Source organism: Carassius carassius, chromosome 37 (assembly GCF_963082965.1).
Source record: "Carassius carassius chromosome 37, fCarCar2.1, whole genome shotgun sequence".
Taxonomy (NCBI): domain Eukaryota; kingdom Metazoa; phylum Chordata; class Actinopteri; order Cypriniformes; family Cyprinidae; genus Carassius; species Carassius carassius.
The window spans coordinates 8,075,891-8,088,665 of record NC_081791.1 but is presented as its reverse complement, the minus strand read 5'-3'; the positions used below and the strand labels follow the sequence as shown (position 1 = coordinate 8,088,665).

Sequence of the window (12,775 nt, the reverse complement as noted above, 5' to 3'; positions counted from 1 at the left end):
GTGCACAGTCAAACCAAATTTTTTTTTTTTTTTTTTAACGTTTTAATAGTAGGTGCAGGACACTATAATTAATGTAAGTGAGTATAGCAAAATAAAGCAAATAAACTGTGATAATGTGAGAAATGTTGAAGGTGTCTGAATACATTTTGGTTTGACTGTTAATTAAATTTTTACAGTGAAGACTATGCAGTGCTATTTTATATTGAATTATTTGTTTTCTGTACCTGGACACCTACAAACATGAGACAACTTAAACATTGTGCAATTAGCACAAATAAATAAATAGAACGAACATATAAATTAAACAATTTCAAACAGGGCCCACTGGTACAAACTGCACCGGGGCCCTGCAAACCCCAGCTATGGCCCTGGCTCCAGATACCCCTCCGCGTCCAGCGCTGAAACGAAAGTGGATGCAAAAGTACCGACGAAAGTGGGAAGAATCAAATACTTGGCTGGAAAGTGTCAGCGGTAATGAGTATCAAGCACAATTTGTCGGCGAGTGTTCTCTGTTGCGTACGGTGGCTTGTCAGATGTGCGACAGCATGCCTCGGGAGAACAACATACATACACTTTACAATAAGCTTCATTTATTAAACATTAGTGTATTAACTAACATGAACTAACTGAGTAAGAAATACATTTGTTACAGTATTTATTCATCTTTGTTAATGTTAGTTAATAGAAATAAACTGTTCATTGTTTGTTCATGTTAGTTCAGTGCATTAACTAATATTAACAAGATTTTAATAAAGTATTATTAAATTTGGAAATTAACATGAACAAAGATGAACAATTGCTGTATAAGTGCAGATCATTATAAGTTAATGTTAATTAATGTAGTTAACAAATGAACCTTATTTTAAAGTGTTAACGATTTATTACGGTTAAAGTGTACAGTCAGACACATAAGCATTATTTTAATAAGAGATAAGATAGATATATTTAATAATAAAAATATAGTGCCTTAGTGAAGCAAATAAACAACGTAACTAGTTTAAATGATTGCATTCTTCAATAGGCTACTGTAGAATTAACAATAGACTATATAAATTAACTTACAAATAATAATAAAAAAAAAATTGTGTGTTTTACATGAATTTAGAAATGTTTGTAGATCAGCTATTTATTATGTGGTTTCACTGTTTGAAAGTGAAAGTGAAAGTGAAGTGACATTCAGCCAAGTATGGTGACCCATACTCAGAATTTGTGCTCTGCATTTAACCCATCCAAAGTGCACACACACAGAGCAGTGATAACACACACACACACTGTGAGCACACACCCGGAGCAGTGGGCAGCCATTTATGCTGCGGCGCCCGGGGAGCAGTTGGGGGTTCGGTGCCTTGCTCAAGGGCACCTAAGTCGTGGTATTGAAGGTGGAGAGAGAACTGTACATGCACTCCCCCCACCCACAATTCCTGGATGGGGTTACTGTCTGCAAACAATGACAAATATTTTATCCAAAATCTGTGTTCACGCCACCTTATACAATTACTAAAGTTCATTAGCAATTAATATCAATATCAATTAATGTAAGAAAATCGCTATCTTTATTATCTTTTGAAAATAGTAAAGTATAACCAGAGTTTACAAATGGGTAGCTTAAAGGACATGTAACCTGCAGAAGATAAATAAATACCCGTGTGTATTTTTGCATTGCTTTATCACAGATGATCAAGTTAGATGCTAATTGCTCACCTACTGTGTTGCTGGTAAATTATGTGTTAATGTCTGTCTTTTAGAGATTTTTCCAAATTTCCCTGATATGAATCCGATGCATTAGGTGTGTTATATATGTTTTTATTCTAATAATAGTTTCAAAGTGTTTTCTGAAACATATAAGTGCAAATGTCGGTACAATTTTAATGAATTAATGAAAATGAATTTAAAAATGAATTAGGATTGTTTAAAGCAGTGATTCTCAGTGTCAGATCCTTCTCTAATGGTTACACGGGAATCACTAAATTAAATATTAATGTTAATTCATTTTAATTTATTCTTTGAGTAAGTTTTTTTGTACATTTAAGTAACTTACAGTTAATGTACAGTAAAGTTATGTAACTTTTGTTATAACGCATTTTAATTTAAACTTTAAGTTTTCATTTACCTGTACGTAAGCACAGTGTAGTGTTAATGTTCACACTGTATTTCCCATGGTTAAGTGGCTGACAACAATAAATATTCTTATTAGAATAAAACTGCCTCATTTTTTAACTGTAGAGCTGTAGCTGAATAGTTTGGCCTACTATGCTGCTGAAATTTAATGTTGGTCATTATGGTGGAACATAAGATTTAATAACAAATATTTTCTGAAGTGGTACTTGGTTCAAAATCACTCTCACGGACCTTTTCCTGGACTGTGCCCAGCTGGTGGATGACCTCCCAATCTCAATTCGTACAGCTTTGAGTCTTTACTCATTTTCAAGAAACATCTAAAGACCCATCTTTTTCGCCAGCACATAACCAGCTAATACGAGCACTTTCCCTTCTTTTCTTGTCTTTCATATTTAAAAAAAAAAAAAAAAAAAACCTGGCTATGCGTTCTATACTAGACTAACTGAGACTTGTCATGACACTTGTGTAGTGTTGTTGTTCTCTTGTTGACCTGACTGCTTCTATTGTTCTCATTTGTAAGTCGCTTTGGATAAAAGTGTCTGTTAAATGATTAAATGTAAATGTTTTACAGGACGATACAGAAAGTGCACAAGTGGGAGAGAGTGGAGGGGACGGCGTCAGAAAGGACCTAGTGCTGGGACACTTTCAAGGATCACCCGAAGCACAACCACACTATATGCACGAGGCTGTTGGTTCGAAAATTTTAGAGTCCCCTTTGGTAGAAATCTCATTCTGCATGCCCCACGTTAAAGAAGACACAGTCCGGCACATCTCTTGTCATGAGACACATTACTAAAACATGTTTTTTACAGAAACTGTAGTTTTCCTCCAAAATAAAAGATCAACTTGTTTCAGTCATAAAAGTACAGGGGTTTCCCTTGCAAGTGTCGCAAAAAATATGCATTTATATGCCAAATTATTTTACAAAAACCTTTGAATATTATTGTATTTGGATTGTTCTACTACATGTTTTTAACAATACATCCATGCATACTCTGCAAAAATAAAGTTTGTGATTATTTTCATCAGTTCTGGTATGTTTCCAAAATAAAACTGCTGTTAAACAATTTTGAGCATGTGGTAGTTTATTGAAGTTGATTGTAAATCACTGTCATGTACTGTTAATCTAAATGCAAACTAGGATCTAATTGAACATACAAGTGTGTATTTATACATGGTGCTAGGTACGACGGTGAAACAACATTGTGTTATCAATGTTGATTAACTTTTCAAAATCAACACCTCATTCAGCGTTAATCCAAGGTCTGCAGAACGACCGTAATTCACCCGTGATGAAGGTAAGACGGTGAAACAGTGTCGCGATTTCAACAGTGAATCAACGTCGTGATTTCAACCATGCGTCAACGTCGCGATTTCCACGGTGAATCAACGCCGTGATTTCAACGTTGATCCAATTTGCAAAATCGAAAGGTAATTCAACGTTGATTCAACCCTGGTAGGCCTACCTGACGTTGTTTCAACGTTGAAATGCCGGCTGGGAAGGGACAGCCCTACTTTTGATTTATTCATTCAAAAATGGCGGAATTATTATTAGGAAGCAACTTCTATTTGTGACTGATTTCCGCGATTCAATCCTTGTCGCTTTTCAAACACAGACGGGTGAATTTATGAATTAAATTGTGAAAGTTCAGACACAAAACAAAGTTGTTACGTATCCTCACGCTTTTTAAAAGTGGGTCACGTATCACGTAGTATGGATTAACGTAGTAAACTACACCACTGTAACGTTAGTTAGCGAAATAACGTTCTTCAACCTGATATTTATCATCTCAAAGTCAACATTACAACTATGCTAGCACTGTGCTTTCATTATAGCTTAATTTCTTTATAGATAGATAATCCATTTATACCTCTTTCCCCCTGTGTTCCCTCGCTTCGCGCGCTCAGAAACTTTTCCAAACTAATCAATCTCGTGCCGCTCTGGTGTCCTCTAGTGCTGCACTGCAGTCGGACATTGGAGATTCGCGCTCGTAAATTTTCTAATTGGCCATAACTTTTAACTTGTTGATGCCAACTGGGGTGGCCGCAGGGGTGGCAAGGCTTTCGGGTGGCATTTGCCACCCCATGCCACCCCGGTAGATCCGCCCCTGGGCGGTAACAAAGGGTCACTAATGTCATTGACAGGCGACTGCACTGCCCCGTGTCACTGTTCAGAATGGGAATTTTCTCATGATTTACAAGTAGTTGAAAACATTAAAGATATTGTTAGTAATCAGCTGGACAAAATATATAACACTAGCCTAGTGGTTTTTGGATATTTTACTGTAAATATCTTACAAATTGTACCTTTAACATGCATGGTTAAAATACTCATTAAAGCAACACACCATAAAGCATTTCTTGTTGAGTTGCACTTTTATTAGTTATTTCTATGCAAGATTAAAATGCACATTTTGGTCATGTAGATGAAAATTTAAATTTTACACAGCCACATCTAATATTTTAGTACAAAAATATTATTATTTATTATTTTCTCTTTCTTTTGTTTGTCTTTTCTTTTTTGCGTTTTGACAGCATAATAAAATGCGTGGGGAAAAAATCTATACATTTACCCTCAAGCATAGACACGTTTAAACACATTCCATCCAAACAAAAGTCAAATAAAAATAATCCTCACAAAAATACAATATCACACACATTTAGCAAACAGCACACAGAAAAAGCAAGTTTGGTTTAAAAAAAGGATGTCAATCAAAATATTATTTAACTGTATATCTAGAAAACAAATAATTTTGCATTTACCGCTCTAAGCAGCAGTCAGACTAACAAAAATATTATTTTATTTTGTTCATTATAATTCTGAAAAATTATTACCCATTTCAAGTGAATGCATCTAGCATTAAATCTCTTAAAATGAATCCATACCCAAAAGGCCAGAAACATCTTTACACTGCCAAGAAGGAACATAAGACACATCTAAAGCTGCATATATACCTTTCAACTGTGCTTAGTCTTTGTAGTATAATGTATTTACAGTAGAATTATGTGTGGCTTACAATGTAAAACAGAAACAAAAAAGTTTAAGGTGGTTTTGATTCTACAGTAGGTGAGAACTGAATTTAACACAGCATTCATTCCACTTAAGTTGAAGAAGGCAAAACATCCAGAGCTGCGAATGCAACTGAAAGTTCATCAAGCTCCAATCTGACTGGCATTTCAATGATGAATCACACATTTTTTAAACATCTTACTTTTCATCCAACTTAATTTTAATAAGTACTAACATTGTTGCAATGTTTTTCTTTCAACATTAATACAACAACTGACATTATTTCAATCACATTGAAACACCTGCGACGTAAGAGCATGTTTAGAAACTGACAACTATTCAGGCCTCATTGCACCAAAATGCAAAAGCTTTATCCAACATGTATTATAATCCCCATTATACAGCACAGGAGGACAGAGGAAGGAAAGCAGCAGAGGAAGAGTGGACCAGTAGTGCAAGTTTGTTAAGTATAAGTGTACAAACTCTTTCCCAATAGTAGATGTGTATTAGGCACTAAACAGGCCTGTACTAGCAGTACAGCAGCCACATCACCGTTCATACCAGAAACAGGGATTGATTATTCCCCCCTCAGTGGATGTCAAGTTTAAAAACTATTGAAAAGTGCCATTAAAATATCATAAAAGCCATCCAAATGACCTGTGTGCTAAATTTCAGACCATGCACGAATCAGTCGGAGTCACAGATTTGTGAACCACTCTACTGAAGAGATATGAAAGGATATTTACTTTTGGTCAGTTCTTGCTCTGTTCTTCACACAAATCATCTGGAATATAGCATCACACAAACTGTTTATCATATTTTAAGGGTCTTTTTTTTCATTTTAGCCCTCTGAGAGTGTAATAGTCAAATTTGTTACACATTTGTAATTAAAATTGCAGGAATCCCATTAAATCTACAATGTGTACTGCATATACCAATAATGTCCTGCAATATATGAAAGCAGGACAGTTCTCTGAAACTCTGTGGCTTCCTGCAGCACTGCAAAACTAAAAAAAAAGTAAAAAAAAGTAAGTATATTTTTTAAGTAAAAGTAAAATAATTATCAGAATCAAGGCAATAAAATAAAATAAAGTAAAAGCGAATGTCTTTCCACTCACTTGCACATCTCTCAGTGTCCATCCATGCGTGTTGCTTCTTTGTATGCTGTAGTAGTGGATGTATTTACAAACTTGTCCTTGTTCATCCCTTGCTACAAAAGAATAAAATATCAAAACTATAAATGGAGCATCGTTTTCATTTCAAAATGACAAGCATTACCATCACAATTCACTGTGTGCAAGCTCTCAGAAACAAATACATGTGGTGGCTTTACACTGAATCACTATATATATATATATATATATATATATATATATTAGGGGTGTAACGGTTCACAAAATTCACGGTTCGGTTCGATACAATACACTGGTGTCACGGTTCGGTTCAGTATGGTTCGGTACGTTTTAGATACAGCAAAAAGAAAAAATTGGCAGATAAATTTCCTTGATTTTTAAAAAATGTTTTATTTATTAAAACTAACAAAGTATGTTTTTTTTTTTACATTGAACAATGATGGAGCTATTCTTTACCCATCTTCTATGGTGTTTTCTTAGCAGCATACTGTATAAAACAAAAACAGCTCCTTATAAAAAAAAAATGAAAATGTTATATTAATTATGAACAAATACAAAGATGTAACTTTTTATATGGAACTCTATAACTCTTTATATTGAGTGTGTTTTTACTCAATTGGTTCTCTAAAGGCCTTATGTTTTTTGGAACAAAGCAGGAATTATGGTCTGTCTGAAATGGGCTCGTGAAGGAATATTGTAACGGGGCTCAATTACATTAAGCATGTTCTTAAAACCTACGTTTTCCACTACAGAGTAAGGCGCTCGCTTCTCAGTACGCGCTGAAGGCTCGTTGCAAAATGGCTAATGCGTTTAACAGACCAGAAATAGAAGATCCTCCAATAACCAACAGGTCTGGTGTTTGGGTGCACTTTGGATTCCCTGCAAGCTATAATGGTGATGATAGAATCAATGGTAAATAGTAAGGTCTCATATGCACGGCTATAATGTAAATGTAGCCTACCAATCGCCGTGGTGATGTCTTTTGCCCTGTTTGAATCCGTTGGAAATGTCTGTCTAAATGCTGCGGGGATAGTTTGTTGCGTGTATGTTTCTCCTTTTTTTCGTCTTTTCCCAGATACTGACAAACTAAGGTGATGTCGGTGTAAATGAGTTGACATGTTTCAAGTATTCCCGCTGGTGTTTGTTTTTTTTTGTATTCCCGCTGGTGTACCCTAGATGCGACATATCATTGTTTTTTTTATCCACCACTCTCTTGCCATCACCATTATAGCTTACAGGGAATCCAAAGTGCACCCAAACACCAGACCTGTTGGTTATTGGAGGATCTTCTATTTCTGGTCTGTTAAACACATTGGCCATTTTGCAACGAGCCTTCAGCGTGTATTACTGAGTGAGCGAGCGCCTGACTTAGTAGCCTAACACAAACATATTAGTTGGTGTTTTTTTCTTCTTCGGGGGTGTCAGGGGCGTTGCCTGTTACGTCGTTTGGGTTATTGGGCTACCTTGTTGAACGTATATCATTATATTTCAAAAAAAAAATTATTTTTCCAAATATAATTAATTAGTCCAACGAACCGTTCGGTCCATAATGCGTACCGAACCGAAAGCCTCGTACCGAACGGTTCAATACGAATACGCGTATCGTTACACCCCTAAAATATATATATATATTAATTACACATCCCTGCATCTTCTGTTCTGCAAATAAATAAATAAATAGCATCTGTCATTTATGAAACAATGGCTATTTTTTTATTTGTATATTTATTTATTTCCGACCTTGAGTTTATCAACAACATTTTTATCAACATTTTTTTCCAATAAAATAAGAATTAAGATTTAATGATGCATGAAACATGATATTATTATAATTTATTATTCTCCTGTTATTACAAATAACTATAAATGCACATTTCTGCATCACAACATTAGAATTTACAGTATGCATATTGGTTTTAAGATTTGTTAAATATTACGTTTCACAGTGTTATTAAATTATTAAGGCTTTTAAAGATTACATTTAAATAAGAACTAGATGACAACAAAGGTCATTTAAAAGCAAAAATTAGGGAAATGAGCAGAATCAAATATCAATTCATATTTATATATTGATACATTTAAAAATCTCTAATATCAGCTGACTGCAAATATGGTGCATGTTTCCACACTGTAAAGCCACACATACATCTGATGTGTAATATATTGTTATGTGTGCTTTGGACTGTTCCCGATGAGATGTCAGTGTGGGCGGAGCTACATGACCTCATGCTACTAAAATACAAACAAATGATAAAATTAGCTGCTTCTCAAGCCTGCTTTAGAAAAAACTCAGATTAATGTGGCTCAGTCAGCTTTATAGCAATGTAAGCCTAAAGATCTAAATCAGCTTTATGTGATCAAAAAAAATATACACAGCATGTATCATTATTAGTCAGTGTGGTATAGTGTACAGTATGTTTGAATGTGTTTGTACGATTCAGTGTGTGGGTGTGTGTGTGTGTGAGTAGGTGTCGGAGGGTCATGTTAGGAGGAGTGTGTTGTGTGAAAAGCGTTTGCTCTGCCATGCCCTTTTAAACAAGCAGAGAGAAAGAACTTGTTTCCCTGGATTCCTGTCTTATCCCGCTGAATCTCTTCCAGGGTTGGGTGGAGTACATGTCAGGGCCTGGAAGTGTGTGTGTGTGTGTGTGTGTGTGTGTGTGTGAAGACTATTCATGCAAGCGAATGAGAGTCTTATTTGATGTGTAAACTAGCATACAGACAGAAAGATTGATCGCAGCCTGGGGATTTTATTTTCCCTCAAAGCAGGAAAAAAAAAAACATTGAAGAAAAAGTGAACACACCCTGCCACACCCTGCTTTCTCTGCTTTCTTACAACCAGATGCTGCTTCCTTTTTCTTTGCCCTTCCATCATAAATCATTTCAGAATGAGGAAATATTTGTGAAAATATACTTTCACTCTTCCTCTGAAATCATTAACAGCATCTTGTGATTAACCGCTTAGAACAAGCGATTCTTAGGTGTGTTGTTAACAATGCAGTTCTAATGAAAAAATGTGTTTGTATTCGTGAGATTCATTATGTGATGAATGTCAGTTTTCAAATGCTGAGGCAGGAGAGTCTTACCTTTTTCAGCACATTCTGGATGTCTTTTTGTCCCCACATACTCCTCAGAAGAACTGCAGCAGCTACTTTGGCTGTGTCAAATGATCTGCAAAACACAGAGATTCTCAGCAGGGTATCTGCTAATGCACATCAACTTCCTACAGAGTCAAACATGGGTGGCTATCGTAAAACTTGTTATTTAAAAATGGAGTAATTTGTTGATTTCTTTGCTCTAAACATCAAGCATGAGCTTGCTAATGACATAGCTTCACTTTTACACATGCATTTTTCTTTGGAAGTACTTACGTATTTGAGCTTAGCATGCTCAGAGAGTCGACGAGTTTGGTGTCGATCACCTTCTTGGCAGTGTCGGGGTCTGCCAGCATGAGTGTGTTCATCACACGGCACACTGTAGCAATGGTGCTGTCAGACCTAACCATGTTCGGAGTCACAGACGACAGAACAGCACTGACGTTGCGAAGAATTTGCTTGGCTGTGGTTGACAAAAACATCACGGACATCGGGGATCAATAAACTGATGCAATGTTCAAGTAAAGTACAGTACACTGTGTATAACAATATTTCATTTTGTATGATCCTTGTTAATCTGCAAGCCTGATGCTTTGGCTTTTTATTTATTTTCACTGGTGGAATACAAGTAACTGGCCTTAATATTAAAGGGATAGTTCACCCAAAAATGAAAATGTGATGTTTATCTGCTTACTCCCAGGGCACCCAAGATGTAGGTGACTTTATTTCTTCAGTAGAACACAAACTGAGATATTTAACTCAAACTGTTGCAGTCTGTCAGTCATATAATGTAAGTGGATGGGAATCACGGCTAAAACATACATTGATTCATGTGCCTCTGATTCACAAATATCCAAACTGTTAGAACTCTCCTGAGCGCATTCTCAGCAGCGGGCACGTGAAGTGTCTTCTTCTTCTTGCTTTATAGTGGATTGCAGACATTACCGCTACCTATCTTCCAAATGGACCATTGACACTCCCAATTGAGATTGTAGATAGAGTGTCAATGGTCCATTTGAGAGATGTTGAGAGTGAACTTATAAGTCTGTGATCCGCTGTAAAGCAAGAAGAAGAAGATGCCTCATTTGCCTGTGTGAATTAGAGGTAAAAAAAAACATAAAACTCATAAATACTGTTCAGTTTCTTGCACAGACCGAACGTTTTGGGTCTTTACACATCAGTGTATCTTCACGAGCCGCAGGGTTTAGTTTGGTTTTGTTTGTGTACTTGTTTTATTGTTTGTTTTAGCCGTGATTCCTAATCACCTCCATTATAAGACTGATAGACTGCTATGGTTTGGGTTAAATATCTCAGTTTGTTTTCTACTGAAGAAACAAACTCACCTACATCTTGGATGCCCTGGGGGTAAGCAGATAAACATCACATTTTCATTTTTGGGTGAACTATCTCTTTAATTACTTTCTCTTGTATACATAATTACTATTGCATAGTTGCAATTATTACAATTGATGTATTTTTAAGTATCTGGCCCAAAAAATAATTAATTGTAAAGAAATAAATAAGCAAGTAAGTATATAAATAAATGTTGCAAAAAAGCATATGACATATGTTTTAGGTAACTGGCCTCAATATTAATTAATTATTGTTACTACTTAAGCAAACAAACAAATATTGCTTAAAAGCAATAAAACATTTACATTTACATGACATATATATATATATATATATTTCATTTAACTGACCTTGATGTAAATTAACTGTATATTTCTTATATACATAATGTTATTTTTTTCATGTTTAATAATTTAATAAATATTTAAACAAACAAACAAACAAAATATTTCAGGTAATTTTCTTTACATTAATATAATGCATATTTCTTGTATACATAATGTATAAAACATAAAAATACATAAAATATATAAATTAATAAATACAATTTCTAACTAATGTTATATTTAATTTAGTAAACATTTCCTAACAAGTGCATGTTTTTAAATCTAAAGTCTCCCTGCACATTCCCAATAGATTTCATCAAGGTTAAGTAAAATATAATAAAATGTAATACAATGCTTCTCCCAAGAGTTATTTTTTATAGCTAACTATCAAGTTTATGTACAATGAATGTCTTTCCTGAGGTAAATGTGACTTTCCGTGACATTTTGTGTTTTACTGGCGTCTGAAAAAACACGTTTTGAATGGAATTAAAGACATGAAATATGTCCTTCCAAGCAAGATGTCAAATGGTTCAGTTTCTTTTAATAGTCCCAGTTCATATGTAATATGCTGTACAAAAATATATTTTGTATTCAATTACTGTCAGTAGTGTGGTAGGCCATACAGAGCATTGTGATTGATATCGCTTATCCTGCCCAAAAAGACAAGACCATAAACATTACAGTTCACATCTGCAATAAGAATTAACTAACAGAAGTGAATCCTTAAAGTGAATAATGTTCGAGCAAATCATGACTTTTCACTTTACACCTATGACTAGGCATAAGATTTAGTCTCAGACGTACAGTAGCACTACTCCGAAATGGATATATAGTGCAATGGGTATAAATGCTACGCACGACTTTGAGTGCATTTTATGTCCAGCCAAGCCTTACAACCAGGTGTATGTCCAGCTGGTGCAACCGGCCCCAGGAGACTAACTTACAGCACACTCACCTCAAATGACATTTTCTTGTTTGTTCTTGTGCTTGTGCAGAAGTTTCTTAACAGACACAACACAGAGCACAGAACTGACAACACTCTTTCATAGTTTATCTGTAGTAGTGACGCTCTACAGTTACAAAAGACTCTTACCCATAGTACCCCGTAGAGATGACACCCGGGACATGTTGCCCACCAAGGACACGGCGGTCTTCTGCAGGCCTAGGTTTTGTGATATCAGCAGGGGTGAAATGACAGACAGGCCTTGCAGCTTCTCTATGATGCTTTGATTCATCAGAGTGGACAACTATGCAGGGGTCAAAATACAAGTTGAACAACTTTTCCTTAAGTTCAGTTGCATGTATATTTGTATATGTGTACATACATGGCTCTTTGAAGCGGTCAGGTTCTGCAGGGCTCCACAGCATGCCTCCAGAGTGGCCTCATTTTGACTTAAGCCCAGCAGAGACAGATACATCTGCAGCGACTTTTGGTTGTACAACCAATCCACTCCTTTAGGATCTTCCTTCTCCATGGCTGGAAAGTTGAACTCCTTGTAACAAAAAACACTGTAAATGTATTAAAGATGGCTTTCAAACGTGAAACTGCTGCCTAAACTATACTGTGTGGTTAATATGAATAGCCCAATTTTATTATTAATGGTATGAATTTCCATGTTTGTTGGGTGTATGGAAATTACCAAAAAGTATTGCTGGTTGAAGGATGATTTCATGCTAAGTTTATGATTCTGGCATCATTCATTCACCTTAATTTCTTTCCAAACCTGTGTGAATTAGCTTTTT

The 12,775-nt window shown here is 35.5% G+C and overlaps 1 protein-coding gene across 3 annotated transcripts in view; it reads right to left on the bottom strand.

Moving 5' to 3' along the window:
- Positions 1 to 5,986: 5,986 nt before the first annotated feature.
- The window catches only part of LOC132117922 (plakophilin-1), a 50,661-nt gene continuing 43,872 nt past the window's right edge, over positions 5,987 to 12,775 (bottom strand). For 2 of the 3 annotated variants that reach the window (XM_059527285.1, XM_059527287.1), the window contains 5 exons: positions 12,358 to 12,525; positions 12,126 to 12,279; positions 9,630 to 9,816; positions 9,345 to 9,429; positions 6,184 to 6,338 (listed from right to left, as the gene is read on the bottom strand). In XM_059527285.1, the coding sequence (XP_059383268.1) occupies positions 6,258 to 6,338; positions 9,345 to 9,429; positions 9,630 to 9,816; positions 12,126 to 12,279; positions 12,358 to 12,525 (675 nt within the window). In that variant the 3' untranslated portion in view covers positions 6,184 to 6,257. Of the gene's footprint in view, positions 6,136 to 6,183; positions 6,339 to 9,344; positions 9,430 to 9,629; positions 9,817 to 12,125; positions 12,280 to 12,357; positions 12,526 to 12,775 lie in introns of those variants that run through there. The other variant, XM_059527286.1, reaches the window with a different exon arrangement.